The 19365-nt window shown below is 38.6% G+C and overlaps 3 protein-coding genes across 6 annotated transcripts; 2 read left to right on the top strand and 1 right to left on the bottom strand.

The window, feature by feature from the left end:
- Window positions 1-228: 228 nt before the first annotated feature.
- LOC140800408 (20 kDa chaperonin, chloroplastic-like) lies at window positions 229-2858 on the top strand. The gene is made up of 6 exons (XM_073155181.1): window positions 229-440; window positions 584-786; window positions 1423-1602; window positions 1830-1985; window positions 2208-2285; window positions 2521-2858. The coding sequence occupies exons 2-6, from the start codon at window positions 598-600 to the stop codon at window positions 2692-2694; spliced, it is 777 nt and encodes a 258-aa protein (XP_073011282.1). The 5' UTR covers window positions 229-440; window positions 584-597; the 3' UTR covers window positions 2695-2858.
- Window positions 2859-3642: 784 nt separating this feature from the next.
- LOC140800218 (auxin response factor 16) lies at window positions 3643-11426 on the bottom strand. Of its 4 annotated transcripts, none has more exons than XM_073154889.1 (13): window positions 10682-11426; window positions 9960-10075; window positions 9770-9865; window positions 9617-9673; window positions 9376-9531; window positions 9195-9279; window positions 8023-8113; window positions 7775-7939; window positions 7494-7689; window positions 7092-7230; window positions 5047-6725; window positions 4490-4680; window positions 3643-4398 (listed from the first exon to the last, which is right to left on the bottom strand). In XM_073154889.1, exons 1-13 carry the CDS (start codon window positions 10722-10724, stop codon window positions 4218-4220), a joined length of 3195 nt encoding a protein of 1064 aa, XP_073010990.1. In that variant the 5' UTR covers window positions 10725-11426; the 3' UTR covers window positions 3643-4217. The 4 variants fall into 4 exon arrangements, with proteins under 4 accessions (XP_073010990.1, XP_073010991.1, XP_073010992.1 ...); XM_073154890.1 differs by having other exon boundaries at window positions 9960-10072; window positions 10682-10862; XM_073154891.1 differs by lacking the exon at window positions 10682-11426 and having other exon boundaries at window positions 9617-9669; window positions 9960-10072.
- Window positions 11427-17740: 6314 nt separating this feature from the next.
- On the top strand, window positions 17741-19302 carry LOC140800250 (trihelix transcription factor ENAP2-like). The gene has a single exon (XM_073154929.1). It carries the CDS (start codon window positions 18012-18014, stop codon window positions 19155-19157), a length of 1146 nt encoding a protein of 381 aa, XP_073011030.1. The 5' UTR covers window positions 17741-18011; the 3' UTR covers window positions 19158-19302.
- Window positions 19303-19365: the final 63 nt, after the last annotated feature.

Below are 19365 nucleotides of genomic sequence, written 5' to 3' on the forward strand. Positions count from 1 at the left end.
TTTTCAAGGATAAAGATGCATCTCTAACCATGTTTAATTAATTTCATGGCTTAATCCTTAGCTATGTCGTTGTAAATATACTGGGCCAGACTCCCCTCTAGAAATGGAATACAACGTTCTAGAACCCTCTAATCACCTAAACCAAATAAATTCGCATACGATGTCCTCCCTTAACACCTATAACTACAAACTTCTCCAATAAAAGCCAAAATCGGATAGTGAGTTCGCAGTCCCGCGAAGACTCGATTTCACCCTAATCCAGTGACTTTAACTGATACCTCGAGACCACCAGACACGCAGCTCTGAGATAAATGGAGCATCTTTCTCGATAGTTCTCCTCTGCTTTTTAGGGTTTATCTCTGCCGCTTGCTCTCCTCTCAAGCTAGTGAGATAAAGGCAATATTTTGACGACAACTCCTCCCCCCTATTCCTTTTCCAAGGTGTAATATCTCTACAATTTCTGTGTTTTTTCTCACTTGGATTGGTGGATTCTTTTCCCATTTACGCTCGTTTGTTCTTTGTTTGCGGATAAGATCTGAATAATGCTTGATATATGCCGCATTTTGTGTGTTAATTATCGCAGTATTAGGTGTAAAAATGGCGTCAGTGCAGCTATCGGCAACCGGAATGGTAGTGGCGAAGAAGGCTTTGCCTTCCTTCGACGGGCTCCGCCTGTCTCCTTCGGCTTTGGGGGTTTCTTCCTCGGTGGGTGTCAGTGGTGTGGGGCTTCACAAGAGGTGCTTTCGGGGAATCGTCGTCAAGGCTGCTACAGTTGTAGCTCCAAAGGTATATGAAGATTTTGGAGGATTTTGCCTATAGATCCTGCCAATATCCTGTTGATGTTAGCAGTAGAACTTAGCTTGCGGTTTAAAACTTTTTCCTTACTTCTTTTTCCCCTCAAATTTGTCCACACGATCTGATTTTTATGCCAACTGTAGAAAAATCAGACAGGAGTTAACTAGTACTAAATTGGATTCAATGGTTTCCATCTATTGAATTATAGTCGAATGGGTTGGATTTGTAATCTTATAATTATTCATGTGAGTTGTAGAAGATAAGTGTTAACCTATCTAAGTTATTGTTGTTATCATTCTGGATCACTTGGTTGCTATAAATTTCATCTCCTCAGTCCTGACGCCTATAATTAGAATAACTATATGGTGCTTCCACTTGATTCAAGAATCAAGATATAGTTGACTATAACCTGGCAAGATTCCCTCTTGTATTTATCGGGAATTAGCTTGATATATCTCTTTTCTCCAATTGTGTAATCATTCTGTGATTCCATAGGGTAGTACTCTAGTATTTGATATACATGAGAATGGGCAGCTCATTTTGGACAACTGCAGAATTTTTGGTCTATATTTTGGGCATATATGATTCTCCGTGGAAGTAACAGAGTTGCTTTCATGATTTTTGCAGTATACTACTGTCAAGCCCTTGGGTGATAGAGTACTGGTGAAGATCAAATCATCTGAAGAGAAAACAACAGGAGGAATATTACTCCCATCGACAGCTCAAACTAAACCACAAGGAGGTGAGGTTGTTGCCATTGGAGAGGGAAGAACCATAGGCAAGAACAAAGTGGAAATCAGTGTTCAGGTGTGTAGTTCTTTGATGATTGCTCTGTTTGTCAGCATCAAATTTGATAAAGAAAAATCATTTCCTGTGTGGCTCAAAAAGCTGGCACATCAGGTGGTTAGAGAACTTTAGTATGTGGTGGACATGAAAAGAGAACTTTTGTCATATAGTACCTCTACGGCCTTTCACTGCATGATTCTGGGATACATCAGACTTAGTAGCTGATAGCAAAATTGTTGTTGATGTAGACTGGCGCCGAGGTTGTATACTCCAAGTATGCGGGTACAGAGTTGGAATTCAATGGGTCCAACCATCTCATATTGAAAGAGGATGACATTGTGGGTGTTCTCGAGACCAATGACGTGAAGGACCTCAAACCTCTTAATGATCGCGTTCTGATTAAGGTTCTTCTCTCTTTCTCAGAGTTTGGAGTTTCTTTCTAGACAATTTGGATCTTCATGTATAACTAGGTTTACTTTTCTTTGATAGCACAAACCAACCAAAGATGGGGTTAACTCTAAGTGCTCTGGCTATCTGTTCATTTTGGTCATGTCACCAAGACTTGTGCTCTATTTCTTGTATAGCCCTTCTGAATAAAATGCTTTCCTGCTTTCCTTTTATACCAGGTTGCAGAAGTTGAAGAGAAAACTGCTGGTGGTCTGCTGCTCACAGAGGCAACCAAGGAAAAGCCTTCTATTGGCACAGTAAGTGTTTCATTCAGATATTTGTGTCTTTAAACTTGATTTTGAATGTTACTCCTATGACCAAGACTGTCTTGGTTTTGATTTTCTATTGAAGGACAAGTGTAGGTCTTATTTGATTCAAAAGCAAGTTCTATTTTAAACTATTAGTGCAAACATCAACAAAAGCTCAAATGTAGAGAATCATCTTGCAGCATAAAAACTTACCTGGAACAATGGTTTTGTATTTCTTGAACAGGTAATTGCAGTAGGCCCGGGTCCTTTGGATGAGGAAGGCAACAGGAAGCCATTGACACTTACTCCAGGCAGCACGGTGCTGTACTCCAAGTATGCTGGAAGTGAGTTCAAGGGTGCAGATGGCACTGACTATATTGCGTTGAGGATTTCTGATGTCATGGCTGTTCTTTCTTGAGATTGGCCCTGAGTTTTAGTTGTAGGATAAGATTTTGGGGAGAGAAGGAAGATATGATTACATTTGTTAAATTTCCTGTATGGATAACTTAATTGGATGCTTAGTCCGGCTGTTCTAGTTTGATTTGGAAAACTACTAAGTACAAGGTTAAACATTTGAGCAAACGAAGATGTTGTGCAATGCAAACGAATTGTGAATCATATGCTATTATTAAGTTGTCTATCATCAGCAAAAAGAGTTAATCCATCGTTATTATTTTTGTTGAGTTATGGTTAACTATTGGACAAGCTTTGCCTGCATTTGGATTGTGAACTGGAATAAATTCACTGGGGCTTCTGAAATGGGTTGCACTACGAACGCTATATTGCTGAATTTGATTACCATGTAACAACAAATGTTCATGTTCCTGGATCTGCATGGCGAACTAAAAAGCAATGGCAGTTTACTAATTAGAGACCTACAAGAACCCATTAACCAACTTAATCTCCTCAAACCTACTCACATGCGTAGCAGTCAAGCAAATAATAATATGATGTTTTAACTGTTTGCCTTCTTAGTATATTTGTGCAAAAAGATAAACGTCAAAGGAGATAAATTTGGTGAAGACGAATCAATAAACAATAAAAGTTTTTAAGGGAACGCCCAGGTCCTCATTAATCAAAAAAGAGTGCAAGGATAGCTTAGAATCTCAACTCTCCTATATAGTTTTTCTCATAAAAAGGAAAAGAAAAGGACCTCGTACCCCTAGGTTCTCTATTTTCGCAAGAACACTAGAACATATTTTCCAGAACCAATTGATAAACATAGCAGAAAAAGGCAATGCAACTCAAACTTCTACTAGCACAACTCAACGTAGTCAAGGCTGTAAGTCCGTACCTTTCTCATAATCAGCAAACAGCACCCAAAAGTAGTAGCAACTTCACTAGACACTGAGAAAATAGCAAAACGAAAGACAATGGAGTTTGCATTTCCTGATGTAATCAACAATTCAACATTTAAGCAGTCATTACTTTCGAAAGGAACTTTGCCTCATTTCTTGCGTTCTTCGTGGGGTACAAAAATTATCTGTGAAACGGAAGGCAGCTTTCTTCTGCCCATCAAAATTTGCTTCAACAATTAAATTTTAATAGATGGGAGGAAAGTCTGCAAAATATAGACAGATCGAGATTTACTGAAACATCAGCAGTTGTACATATGTACAGAAAAAGAGAAAAGTAGATAAAAGGAAAGATCTGCTTCTAATACTACAATAAATAGGAATACTGCCTATTAGAAATTCCTCATTTGCGTAATAGCTGCATATACAAGACGTGTAGTTAACCTGAAAAGAAGCAACAGTCAGCTCATTTCAAATCAAGCTTCTCCACAAGGAATTTTTGTGTCCATCTAATAGAATAATATAGAAGCCTGTTAGTTTGGTCAATCCTCCTCGATATTTTTGTAGATTCAATATTTGTGCCATCAAGGTAGGCCTTTTCCCACACATAGTATCATCCTGGTTGTATGCACCCAGCATGTTTCCCTCATCGATCATAGGAAGCACCTGAGGTATCTTCATACGGACCCTTCCATCCGTTCCCATTATCAGACCCACTGCATGCTTGGGTCTGTATAGGGATGTTACCGAGATCACCATTCAAACTCATATGCTGGACTTCTGCAGCTGACAATATCTTGATGCTCTGCACGCAACTGACGAACTCCCTGTGAAAAAGGAAAGGTAGAGAGAATAGAATCAAGTATCAACCAAGCTAAGACATCAGCATTTTCAAATGAGAAAGGAAGGAAAGCTTACTCCCAAGGGTCATCGCCAACAAGTAGAATATCATTTTCGTGATCCACATATACCAGTTTCCAGTCCGTCCTATATGGATCTTCTAGCTGCCCTTGAAGCCCAAACATGCATGCTAAATCATGTCGAAGTTCATCATAACCCTTGTAACGTGTGACATCAATACATCTCCCTACTGATCCACGTTTTTGAACCTTCATAAAACCATCAATAGTTTAGTGTTGCTGCGAGAAAAACAGATTACTGAAATTCACTGTTGTATCCTAATCTTAGAATAGAGAGATGAGAGATCTAGTGATTTACTTTGCCAACAGATTCCTGATAATTAAGAAAAGAAATGAAGGAAACTAGCGATAGCATAATGTTGTTGGTGCCAAACTTAAATATCACTTCTACCATACTAGTATAATATCTTGATCGTGTAGCCATAAAAGGTTTGTTTTTTCGTTCATGAAATAGTGTTACCTCTTGATTACTAAGAAGCTAGAGAAGTAGAGATATGAAATAAATCATACTATGGAATCTGAAAGTGTAATCCTTAATCAAGAGGTCTACCGAACCTTAGTATAAGTTCTCATGCGCTGAGGTTGATTAGTCCATAATCCCCGGTTTTGTGTTCCCTTCTCACTGACACCAGCATCTGTTGAACAGCCTGCTCTGAAAGACATGTCTGGCATGCTGAATGACTGTGAGTTGATGTCAGCAGTAGATACCTCTGTATCAACATCCCTGTGATCCCTGCATCCAGAGAGCAAATTTTGGATATCCCTTCCTGAACCCAAACCTCTTGACATCAGGGTTTCTGGCATCAGTCCATCTATATTAGCCCCAATAAGTAGATTATCCCTTGGATCAACTTGTCCATTACCATCCAAATAGAGAGGGGGAAATGAGAAGGCCTCTTGTGGGCTATCATCTAAACAAAAGGAAGTTGCAGATGAAGCATCTAATTGATCTACAATTGGATGCCGGTTCGGTAGCTGAACAGATTCTTTCCTTCCCTGCATTTCATGTTTGACTCGAGTATTTGACTTGCTAGGAATTTCCTGAAGTATTTTTTCCTCAGGTGGTGTGGGAGTTGTCTCGGTAAAATTTCTACTTCCTTGCTGGACTCTATTGTGTGAGTTAGATGAAGAATTATCACAGTTGGTGGATGGGGCAGTTGAGCAAGATGGGATGTTGTTCTCAGCGAGTGTAGAGGGAGCTCTGACAGGTTGCTGATGTTTGAGATAGTTTGTGTTATAGGTGGCAGGCAATTGCTGCTGTTGCTTGAGCTCATTCTGTAAAAGGTTGGTGCTACTTAAGTGTTGAAAAGTTTGCTCTTGTTGAAACTCTGGGCTTTTCTGAGCCAGCTGCTGCGTTATCTGAGACTGTAGTTGTGGACTGAGTTGAGATAACAGTTGTTGTTGCTGAAGCTTTTGTAATAACTGCAGCTGAAGTTGTGACTGTGACAGTTGCTGCAATTGTTGTTGTTGGTTCTGTAAGAAAGCATTTGGATACTCCACAGGTTGCTGAACCTGAAAGGTTTGAGGTACAGATGGTTGTTGAAGAGAGCTTGCGCTGGATAAACAGGGGCTTCCTTGGAGCTGAGTATTTGGCTTAGGTAACCCTTGTTGAAGATGAGATGAAGATGGTTGTAGTATTTGGTTGAGCAGTTGAGTCTGAGGTAGAATTTGGCTTCCTGGATGCTGATGTTGTCTCAGCTGCTGTTGATCAATTGTTTCAAGATTAGCAGCAGGCCTTAGTTGCTGCTGCTGTAATTGTTGTCTCTGTAGTTGTTCCAGTTGTTGTTGTTGTCGCTGGTGTTGCTGCAAATGCACAGTGTTTTGTTGCAACGCTGATGCTTGCTGTTGCTGCAGAGGAAAAGAATTCTGCTGCAGGGGATGTATCTGCTGTTGGGATAATAGCTGAGACGACTGTTGATGCTGATCCACTAGCTCAGTTGGAGGATTAGCCTTTGAGCCAAACTGCAAGTTAGGTATGCCTGATGCATGGGCCTGAAAGTTCAGCAATCTGTTTGGATTTTCATTGCCAAGGCCATCTTGCGTTGCCGATGAAGTAGAAGGAAAATTTTGTGATTGGGTAGCTGAGGGTGCTAGCTGAGAATTCTGTTGCATAGACATCCATTGGACTAGGCTCAGACCTGGAAATATTGAACTTTGTGCATCCTTCAAGCCAAAATCATCGCCAAGCCACGGCATGACTCTTTTAAATGCATTCTCAACTTCAGAGTCATCCTCTACAAATTTACCTTCAGTCAGCAATGTAAACTCTATATTGCAAAGAAAGATCAACAAGTATATCAAGATGCTCCCAAGAAAGAAGTACACATCCAATTAGAATATCGTAAAGGTCAATAAGGACAGAGACATGATTCTTTCAAGAAGATAGTGATGATATATATATAATATAGGGAGAAAGAGAGGGAGGGAGGGAGAGAGAGCAGAAAACCAATAAACAAAAAAATAGTATGAAAAGCACCTAAATAATAAAGTTTATAGCAACAAGATATAAATAATTGTGTCAGACGGCTCATAACCCAGGATCATTCAACTGCTATGCAATTTAATACCCTTATCAAAAAGACAAATATAACTAGGTGTACCTGGCATGCCTGATTGTGTAGAAAACTTGGGTCTAAAAAATGGTGGTGGACAAATATAGAAAGGAGTTGCCACAGGTTCAATCTCCCATATTGACACACGGGTCCTTCGCTCAGTCACAGTTGATTCATCCCAGCCAACCTAAGAATTGCCAAGATTAGACAAGTGCAGAAGCATCTATAATAGTATATACTGAGTTCAAGAAATAAGTGTATGTAGGTATGATTCAAAAGAATCTGTGAGAATTAATTTTCGATTAAAAGGTTAGAAAGATCGCACTACTGTTACCCAGTTCAAATGCCTGACTTAAGCGGATAAGCAGAACAGAAGTCAACTTAATAAATTACTGGTATAACACAGCTAAGTACCATTGCAGGCACATGAGCTATTAAGCATTGGCTAACCTGCAGGTTACGCCACTGCGAGTTCTTCCAGCGCAGAGGATCCAAGTCGCTTATGCCAGTAATTGTGCCCATATATCTGCGGACCCCTGAGTCCTCAGTCTCAAACAACATCCTGAACCGCATGCCAAGAGACACTTGTGTGTACAAAGCCTTATTATACTTGGCTAGTGGAATGATGAACTCCGAAGGACATGCTCTAAGTGACCAACAGTCCACTTCAGTACTACACCAAATTGCTAATTAAATATGAATGTGATAAAGTCAGCAGAAACATATATTACCTTGGATTGTAAAATATAGTAAATGGACTGTTATTTGCGGCAGCATGAGCTGCAGCAGCAAGAATTCCAATATGCATGCTATCACTCGATAAAACTGAAGATGATAAAGCAGGTTGTTGTCTATTAGCACGCCTAATACCCAAGAGAAGCTGTGACTTGTCATCTCTGAAGAAAAAAATAATATGATTTTACAAGTCAGATGTGATACTATGAACATTAACTTTTAAGGTTAAATCTTCCCAGCCCACCTAATGAAAAGGACAGAGTCACCCGCTAAAAGCCTTTTTGTGCTAACAAACACACTCCATCCGGTCGTTAAAAGATGTCTTTTTGGTTGGCCTGCACATTTGGTTATGGATGAGAAAGTCAGTGAATCATAGTTTATATAATATTGTCACCCAAACAAATGAACTCAAGGCGACTGATTAGAAATACTATAAACCATAACAGAAGTTCTCCTAACAACAACATAAGGGATACATGAATCAAGTGACAGCAAAGAAGGAAAACATACAGCTGGATAGATATAACGTGTAAACATTTTTAAGTAGCTGAAGATTCACTAGCTTATAAATACAGGGTGTCAATTAGGGGAACAATTCTTTTAACCACAAGCTCTACCTGTGCATCACAGGAAGAGCACAATCTGCATCTTGCCTTTCAATAAGTAGAATCCAAGAGAACACCCTTTGTATTAATGAAGCAGTTCGCATACAAAGAAGTTTTACAGCTTGAAAATAAGTTTGTTGGATCACGTTTTGTTACATTTTGATATAACAAGATAGATTACCTCAAGGATAGAGAACTGAACATATTTGTAGGGACCAGAACTTCTAAAAACATTATAGAGCCAGAAAAGAAAGGAATCTGTTGATGGAAGTTACAAAGTGTTTGATGAAAACAAAAGGCAGTTCTGCTTGTCTCTTTGCATGTCTGAAGCTGAATTCTCTTTGCATGTTTAAAGTTGATCAGCCACTGACTAGTAAATGATAATGCTTGCAATACATACTCGCACAAAAGCATCTCAGAATGGTTCTAACATATTAGACTATCTGAGGGCAAAAAGTGTTACTAATAAGGACTTGAGTCAGAGAAAGAATTAAAGACACTAGTAAATGAAAATGCTTGCAATACATACTCGCACAAAAGCATCTCATAATGGTTCTAACATATTAGACTATCTGAGGGCAAAAAGTTTACTAATAAGGACTTGAGTCAGAGAAAGAATTAAAGACGAAAGTTTTCTCATTGCCACCCACATAGTGTTGAATTAATATTTAATGACTAATTGAGAGAAGAGCGACTATTAGAGTATTAGATCTGTTTTAAACCAATTACGATCCGAATAAATGCAGGAAGATCAAAAAACATAATGACATTCAGAAAAGTTCATTGTTAGATGTATATGTTGACCTCATACCTCGATAGATATGTCGGAATGTCCATGAAGTATCATGCAAATCCTTGGCTGCCAATTCTTGAGCTGGTGGTTGCATCGTAAAATCCTATTGAATGTGATATTGTTGTAAGAAAATTATTGCTACATTTTACAGCTTTTGATTCATTAACATATTGTGACATCCTGAAGAAACTGGACATACTAGTGGTGGAAATATCTTTTCAGCTGCACGACGGGGTACTGAAAATCCACCATGAGTACTTGTATCGCTCGCTGTAAGTGTTTTGCAGAAGAATTCTGTTGGTTGTTTGTTTTGTTTGAGGCCCATTTCGGATGCCAGCATTGCCTCTCTGTCATACTACACCAGCCTTGTCTTAATAAACGAACTTCCATGAAGAAAAGAGGACAGGGAAAAAAAAAAGTATTTGAGTCAAATGAAATACTTTATTAACAGGCTGAAGAGTCATTTGAGCATAAACTTCATCTGTTTCAGCATCTGCCTGGTTACAGAACATTCATTAATAGATTTCCTCTGCCAAAAGCATTTAAATCAATGATATAAAAAAAAAAAACAGGAACTCTTTTCAGAGGCATACATGCAAGGTGATGCTATGAAGCACGCATATCAGCTTAGAAGGTAGTGAAGGGTAATTTGGAATGCTATCCATCTGTTTATTCATAGAGGCTGCCACCTGACATAGCCATTGAGAGAAGAAAAGGAACTCTGAGAAATAACTCGCACGGAAATTATTTCACTTTAAGCTATACCAGATAGGGATGTCACACCTGCTCACTATGACCTTGAGGAAAGTAGACCACAAGGCTGCCCATTGGTGGCACCGACACCAACGGCCCAGCACAAGCATGCCATAACTCTGAATTGATGCTTTTGTTTTCTCCTGCTGTACAAAGTAAACTTAAGTAAGATTGACAAGGCAGACATCAAATGACTCCAACCATGAAATTCTCATCTATGAGGAAATAAGAATTGAGATTACAGAATTAAGCAACGAAACACAGCACTAAGTACCTGGTAGGTAATCATCTGGCATAACTCAGTCCATAAAAGGAATCATAAGTTTAAACATATGGGTAATGGGTATGCCTTTAAACTTTAGACTAGAAAGATCTCAGTTGGTATGGATTAGGACTCAATTTCTGGTTGGTATCTCTTGATTCATAAAAGAACTGTTACATACTGATCTCTCTGCAATTTACCATTAATCCCGAATCAGATGAACAAACTTGCTACAATTTCATGATTTTAAAATCTTGACTCCATTTGTGTTAACACAATGAGATTTTTAGAGCCTCTCAAAAGCGCACGTAGGCAAATTAGACTTGAAAAAAGAACAACAAAAGAACCATAAATTCCACATAGAAGCATTTAAGATTGCAAATTTGGTAATCGCCCATCATACTAAAATAGCATTAGCTTGCCCAAATCATGACCAAAAACCAAAAAAAAAATGACACGAAAGAAAAAGAACAAATATCAAATAACTCACCTTCAACCTGACATGGCGTCACATTTGATCCTGGAGCCTTCATTTAAGCAGCTCCTACCGGCTACCACACACTCTCTTCCGATCCAAAATGCCCTAAGGAAATGAAATCTTCGTCCTTTCCTCCACTCTCTTCCCTCTCCTTTTATAAGTAATAAAGCTCCTCCCTTTCCCACTCCTCCCTTTTAAATATCACGCCGAGATCCTTAAAAAATTCTTATCAACTCGCTTCACAAAAAGCAATCAACCTGTTCTCCTTCACCTTTCCCCGTGCCAAGAAGCTTCAGCTGCAAGAATATCCCGAGTATACTATTCCACTCAACACCTCACCTCCCATTCGCGTCCAACGAAACCTTAACCCTAATCTAGGCATCTGAGCTCGAACCCGGGATCCCCGCCGGCGGCAAAGCCAAGCCGGAATACTTCACCGTAATCCCCACTACTAGACGAAATACCACGTCGAAATAGGCCGGAACGAAGCCGGAGCTCCGGCGGAGTTCTTCCTTCCACCGCTAGCGACTGCTGGATGCCCACCAGATCTAGAGCAGAGGCGACAGAGACGACCTCTAAGTATTCCGGCGACGGAGGTGGCCTCGGCGAAGTCGCCGAGGAATCAAGAAGACAGCGTGGATTGGGTGGGTTGGTATTTGGCGCTTCTTCTTCTCCTCCTCTTCCTTTCTTCTTCGTCTTCTCGGCTACGGGGGACCGACATGGAAGGGACCGAGGCGGGTTAAAATAAAACGGAACCATCGCCTTCCTCTCCACGAGAGAGCAATTAAAAATTGGACGACATTTAATAGTGTTATTACTCTTTTCATTTTATTTTTCTTTCGTCATTTGTTTATTACAGTTTACACCCTGTCCTTTTTCACTATTTTAATTCGATCCCTTAATTCTCAATTAGGATCTCATCTATTCTAGAAAAAAAAAGCATCGAATTTAAAAGTGAGAAAATAGGGCGTAAATTAATATAATCATTGGGTGTGAAATTTTAAAAAAAAAAAAAAAAAAAAAGGTCCTATTTCTACTCTTTCTTATTCTTGAAGTGATGCTGTTTATTTAAGTTGGTAATATTCGGCCGAAGAAAGCGCACCGACCCACGTGGTGTTTGAATGATCTGATGGTAAAGCTTTCCCACGAAAATGCCACTAGCTTTCTTTCCTCAATAAATATTTTTATTTTCTTTTATTATATTCATACATTCTAACTCTTAACTCGTAAAAGGTCGAGTATTCATGTCATGGTTCTAGAGACGAGACGCTACATCAGCAAATATTTCTCAAGTATTAGAAAGGCGTTAAATTCGAATCTTGTAATGTAAAATAGAATGGCTTTGAAAAGAATTTTTATATATATATATATATTGGTAAAATAATTTGTTTCTTATTTCCCAGATAGTCCCCGCCAAAGTTCCGGCGTGACAGAAGGGGGGGGGGGACCGCACCGCGCCAGCTGCCAACGGACCCCACGTGGCATCGGCAGCTTCTGCGATTCCGCTGTTACAACGGCGGCTTTATCGTGTTCCGTTCTCTCGCTCTCTCTCGTCGTCGTTGACACGAAGGCGTGGCGGAGATCGTAATTAAAGGGAACGGCCAGGGGCTTTTACCGCACGTCGGGTTGCGGCGTGCGGCAGTTGGCCTCGTAACTCGCGCACAAAGTTTTACGCCACGGCGCGCCCTCTTTATTCCTGCCGGGAGTAGTAGTCCGTTTTAAACATATAATACGGCGCAGATTATAATAATTTTGATTTACGCTTAATCGAATATCTTACTAGAAAGATAAAAAATAAAAATATAAAGAAAAGGTTTCTAGTTTTGTGTTTAGTTATTTATTTTAGTTATAATTTATGTCGTTGTGAAGATATGAAAAAAATATATAAGTTTGAAATAACATAGTCATCCCACATAACCAACTGGGCTAATAATTGAAAAAAGAAAAATATCATATCTTTTTCAAATTTTACTTTAAAATATTTTTTTTGGCATTTCTGTTTAAAAGTAAAATGCTAAATTTATGAGTGATTTATGTGAGGCTATAGTTCTACAAACTTATTTTGGTATTAAATTTGAAGTGTGATCTATTTCGATAAATAAAATATAAAATAAATAAAAATGTTAAAATGTATACATGCAAAATAAATCTTTTTATTAACTCCCAGAGATTTGGAAGAGAGTAAATGATGTCGACTATAAGATTGTAAATTTTGATTAAAGAAGCCAATATTTTTTAATCACTTATGTGGTGTTTGGTTCCTATATAAGATATACTTATTCATGAATTATGAACATGCACTTACCCATATTTTGATAAAACTTTATATAAGGTAAGCCGCGTCACAAGTTATCCACAAAATCTTATCAGATGTAGAAGATGTGATAAAGTTATGCACGTTTTCTAAGCAAGATTTTTAGTATAATTAACATACTTATACATAGTTAGTAATCAAACACAAATTATTGCATAAACTTATTCAATATAATAATTACATTTTATAATAAAAATAATAGAATACGAATAAAATTATAGATGTATTTAATTTACGTTTAAGAGATATATATAAAATTATCCTTAAAAAGCTTTATGCACGAATCAAACGAGGCTTTAGAATTACTTAGAATCGAAGACACCTGTCTAAAATGTGGTCTGTTTATGAAACTATTTTAATTTTGATATTTGATTGTAGAAAATATTTTTTTTTAAATACTTCTTTATCTACAAAAGATAGCTGTATTTGTTACCAAAGAGAGAGTAATCTTATTAAAGTTAATTTTATCTGAGTTCTAAAATTATTAGCGAAATAGGCGATTTATAGGTTATTTAGAGGCATAAGTGTGACCACACTACTCACACATTATAACCTGAGAGCACCTAAAAATTTTAAAATTATACAATTACCAAGATTAATGTAAGCAGTACCAATATTTACTATGTATCGGAGATTGTGGAGCCTGAAATAGGTTAAATTTGTTATACCAAGGCATTGAGAGAAGAGCATTTTAGCTTTGAGAGCCTCACAAATTAATGTGAGAAACTATAAACTTAAACTGTTCACTGATCCTTAAATATTCTATGAGTACTTCTATGCTCAAATTATAATAAATTTTTTGCTGTTTGACTAATTAAATATAACCATCAAAACTGTTCACTATGAACGACTCTAACAAGTTCTATCTGGGTGTGGTAGAGATTTTCTTTTATTGTTTTCTAAGAGAAAGATATTAGGATTAGAGCAACTAATCCTTATATCTAGCTGAAATTATTTTCTTCTATCTTTGTCATTGTTATGACTTTAAAAGGTAGTTAAGAGTCAAAGAGAGGGCGAAAGAGAGCAAAGAAGTTGCCAGCATCTGACTACCAATCTTCCCATGTGTTCTAAGTTGTAAGATGCTGTGAGATATACTTTGTCTCATATTATACCTACAACTATGCTTACTTAAAATAAAGCAATGGAACCCTGGTGAAATCTTTTAATCTCTTTGGTTTCCTTGATAGAGATCACAGATTATAATTTTTTCATAGACAGATAGTTTGAATTTATTATGACTTGTTTCTTAAGAGAGTTATGTTACTTGTTTAATTTATATGAATAGCAAGAAGGTTAATATATACTTGATGAGCATTAAAGAAAAAATGCATACGAAGTTACAAAGTAGCTAGGGAGAAACAAGAATCTCATCTTATAGTACTCTTGGGAGACAGTATATTTCTCATGCATGGTACTTTGATTTCTAAGGCACACCTAATTATAAGGACTTCTTGGGATCCAGCTGACTTGATATTAAACTAAGATACATTTAACTATATATACCTAATAGTAGGTGGCTCTTGGATTCTCATGAAAGTATATCTTTTACTCGTTTACAAAAGAACTACAATGAGACTGTTGAGGATATGGTTGAATATTATAGCTCGATCATGTTGTATGAATATAATCTAAAATACTCTTTTGCAAAAATAATTTATGATATTATTCTATCCAAAACTCTCTCTCTCTCTCTCTCTCTCTCTCTCTCTCTCTCTCTCTCTCTCTATATATATATATATATATATCTTCTTCTAAAGAAAGAGAAGGCATGCACACGAGTGAAGTGACACCCCAGGCATAAATGAAGCAATGCCGTGGGTCCCAAAAATGTGACTGAACCAGTGATCTGATCAGAATGGCTGGGCCCCACTAGACAACACAACAAGGGCCTTGCGTCTTTTTGTCTGGTCTCCTACTTGCGTCCGTCGATAAAATTAGGCCGACGTGTCATGGGGGGGCGTTGAGCCAATTAACTTCTTCCCAGTGTATGGGACCCGCCAGACATGTGGCAGATCCTCACTTAGTGGTTGGTGCGGGGCTGCCTCTTAATTCTAGTGGACCTACAACTTGACCCACGGCATGGAACCCAAGGTTTATATTAGAGAGTTAATATATATTTTCAAACTAAATGACTATATATATTGTTTAAATAATAAACAGGCTTGGATTGCTTTTAGCTAGCTAGTAAATCTTATATGTACTTTATTTATTTTTGTCATGTTGGAATAACTAAATAATTGTCCTTAGAAATTCAACCTAAAGAACAAAATGTACTTGAATTTGAGATTTTTTTTAGAAATTAGCCCTACCAAATTTTTTTGTTTACATTATCTGATACAAACTTAAATATAAAACTAGGTATATATCAGCCATTTATATTTGGCATTAGTTAAAGTAAAAGAAAAAATTTATATAAAATTTCTCCCACAAGACTTACCAATTTTTTAAATAGTTTTAAATACTTTTCACAAAGTGAACAACACTGTATTTGAATTAGATAAACACAAGCTATTCACCAAACATTCAATCTAGTACATATCCAAACTTTTGGCAAAATAATTACAATTAATCTATGACCAAAGAGGTCATATGATCGACTCCAACTCTAAATAATTATTGTGGAGAAAATTATTTGGTAGTCAGTGGTGGCTTAGCTCAATGACTTAGCTTAGCGTTGCGGTTAGCTTGGAGGAGACGCACACTGCTTGAACTCTAAACTAGGCGGTTTAGTATATTGGCTAAAGCTTGATTGAGCCTTAGTGATTAGCCTTCCGGCTCTTGAATAAAAAAAACATTAATCTATTCTCTCTTATAGAAGCTATTGGGCCAAAAAATAGAATAGAAGATGGGCTAATTTAAAAAGCTTGTTTATCTGTTTATCTGTTTGGGCCCAGTATGGCCTGCCTTGGATGTTTAAAGCCTTTCTACTTTGATCTATATATCTTAAGGCCTTTCCTAACTACTAACTCTAATTGAAATAATTTAATGAGAGAGAGAGAGAGAGAGGACATTTACTACTTTCTTGTTGGGTACGTTAAAATTTAATGCCTATGAGCTTTCATTTGGATCTCTTTTGGGGTTCTAATTTATGTCCAAATTGAATGTTATGTTACATTTGTTTTGAAAGACCAAAAATACCCTTTTGATTTAGAATAATCAGTTGGAAAGATAGATTATTTTGTGAAAATCTTTTAGTTTTATACTTCTATCATCTCAAGTTTCTCTTTGGACGTTTTTTAAATCTTCTAAAAAGATGAAATATAAAAGGTAAGAACATCATAAATTTAACAATTTTAAATAGAAAATTATTATATATAGGCCCGCCTATTATTTAGTATTTTGTTTATCAAATATACGATAGTAAAACAATATGGGTTACTTGTGTGGAAAGATTAAATAAATTTTTCTTTCTTTATTATTTCACTTTGTAGAACTACAATAATTTATTATTTACAAAATTTAATTGGTCACACTAATCGAATTGTGGAAAATATTTACCTTCACCAAAATTCTAATCTTTACAGGTGTCAATAGAACCGACTTTGATGACAAATTAGTTCCTTCAAAAGCAGTTTGATATATTTATACAATTTTTTTTTTTAAAAAAACTCACCTATTCCTTCAATAATAAGTTTAAAAATAAATTGATTATCCAAAATAGTTATTTTAACGATCACTAATTAAAAATGACTATGATAGCGACACACTTTAGTCAAAAGCAGTGTGGCATTTTCGTTTCTGAACTTTTTGGAAAGTCATACATGTTACTTACCGAGTTTGAAAAATAAATTTTGTCATAGTAAAAATTACCTGTTAACAAAAAATATTAACAATATTTTTTTTGTGTGCAAAAGTAGTGAGCATGATAATGATAATAGAGTTTTTGACCAAACTAGACTTTTTATTTTATTTTTATCAAAAAAATATAATTTAATTCACTGTAGTCGTAACAAAAAATGCTAAGCTAATCAGTATTTTTATCGTCAAGCAATTTTTCTTCTTAATTGCCGAAAAATTAAATTTAAGAAATTTTTGACCAAAGTAGACATTTTTTTTAATTTTATTTTTAATAAAAAATAGAAATTAATACACTATAGTCCAAATAAAAATGCTAAACTAATTAATATTTTTATCGTCAAGCAATTTTTTTTCCTTAAATCTTGAGTAAGTTCAGCGTTTCGGGACCAGATAAAAATGCTAAACTGATTAATATTTTTATTTAGAGATAAAATACTAATTAGTTTAGTATTTTTATTAGGATTACAGTAAATTAAATTATATTTAGTAATAATTTTAGTAAAAATAAATTAGAACTAGTTTGGTAAAAAAACTCCGTGATTATAACCAATAAATCTGACAGACTGACTGCTCGGCTAGCTACCCCATTATTTGTACCCACATATTTTCCACCCTTTTCTCAGTGGTTTCCTAGGAAAAACCAAAATATGGGTGGACTAGTCCTTTCCCGTTGCCGCGCACCAATAAGACCTCTTCACGTAGCCCTAGTGCCCTACCCTTCCTTCCAACCACGTGCTTTATCTGATGACCAGGGGCAGGGGAGCCCCACGTCGCCACGCCGACGGCGTCAATGTTTCCCCGTCAACTCTGCCGGAGTAAAACATCGATATAGAAAGTTTGCAGAAAACACCATGACGTTTAAGATAATTAAAGGTTTGGGAACCACGAGATTTCGATATTTACAAATTACCCCCTTCTTCTTCGTAGTTAAGCAGCAGAGCACTAATTCGTACGGGTTGTTGACAATGTTTGTGGAGAGTTCAGGTAGAGGGGGTTAAAAGTCGAAAGTTTCAGGGGTGGAAATGGAATTTCAGTCTAATTCTGAGGCTTAGAAACTATATCGGGGCGTGAAATCGTCCGTCAAAGTACGAGTACCGCCGGTCGGCAGAAACCCCAAACCCGAATAAAAATCCCACCTCTCCTCCTTCCTCTGTCGCTCCCCCTCACCCTCCGCCGCCCTTCCGATCTCTTTCTCTCGCGCGCTCGTTTTCTTTTCTCTTTCCATGGAAGATGATGAATACCCAAACTCGAACTCCGCAACCCCATCCCCATCCCCCTCCCCTTCCCCTTCTCCTTCCCCAACCCACCCCATCACCATTGTCACTCCCTCCTCGTCCTCCGCCCCGCCGCCGCCCCACCCTCCTCCTTCCAACGGCAGCCGCCCCGGATCCGGTCGCCGTCACCGTCGCCGCCCCTCCACACCACACCCTAACCCTAGCCCTACCGATCCAGCAACCTCGCCCCTCCCCTGCCGCCGGCGGCCGCGAGGACTGCTGGAGCGAGGGTGCCACGTCAACCCTCATCGACGCGTGGGGCGAGCGGTACCTCGAGCTCAGCCGCGGCAACCTGAAGCAGAAGCACTGGCAGGAGGTCGCCGACGCCGTCACCTCACGCGACGGCTACACCAAAGCCCCCAAGACCGACGTCCAGTGTAAGAACCGGATCGATACGCTGAAGAAGAAGTATAAGGTCGAGAAGGGCAAGGCCTCCTCTTCTTGGCCCTTCTTCCACCGCCTCGACCTCCTCCTCGGCCCCAACCACAAATCTACCCCTCCCACCAATACCAATCCCCAACCCTCCAAGATCCCCGCCGGCGTCCCGATCCGCCCGCCCGCTAATCCCCAATTCCCGCAGCGCCATCGCAGCGGACCGAACAACCCCATCAACAAGCGGCCCCGTTCGCCGCCGTCGGTGACCTCCAAGTCGGACGAGATGTCGGCGGAGTCCTCCGAGGGGTACCCGCCCGAGACGGCGGCGAACGGGAATAAGCGGAGGAGGATGATGGAGGACGACGAAAGGGGCGAGGAGGAGGCGGAGAGGAGGATGGCGGGGATCAAGGAGCTGACAAGGGCGGTGCTAAGGTTCGGGGAGGTATACGAGAGGGTGGAGAGCTCAAAACTGCGGCAGATGATGGAGATGGAGAAGCAAAGGATGGGTTTTGCAAGGGAATTAGAACTGCAGAGGATGCAATTCTTCATGAAGACGCAGATGGAGCTTTCGCAGCTGCAGCACCACCACGGCAGGAGCCGGAGGAGGAGGGCGGGGGATGCCGGCGTTAGCAGCAACCACCACCACCACCACCACCACCACAATCACAACCACAACAACAACAATAACAGCAGCAATAGCAATGACAACAGCCATAACAGTGGGTAGTGCTGCCCTTACCTCCTTAGGATTTGTAGCAAGATGTTGGTAAGCAATATTAGAACCTCAGCAGCTCATCATTTGTAGAACATCTAGCTGTGTCTCTAGTTATCTATAAAAGTGCTCCAGTGGGGGCAGAATCTGATTTCTTTGATGTCATGGTGTGTTGATGATCTTTTCCCTGTGAATGGTTTCTTCTCTAGTATCTGAATAAAGA

The sequence above is a fragment of the Typha latifolia genome, chromosome 13 (genome assembly GCF_019914945.1).
Source record: "Typha latifolia isolate L0001 chromosome 13, TyphaL0001v2, whole genome shotgun sequence".
In the NCBI taxonomy this organism is placed as follows: domain Eukaryota; kingdom Viridiplantae; phylum Streptophyta; class Magnoliopsida; order Poales; family Typhaceae; genus Typha; species Typha latifolia.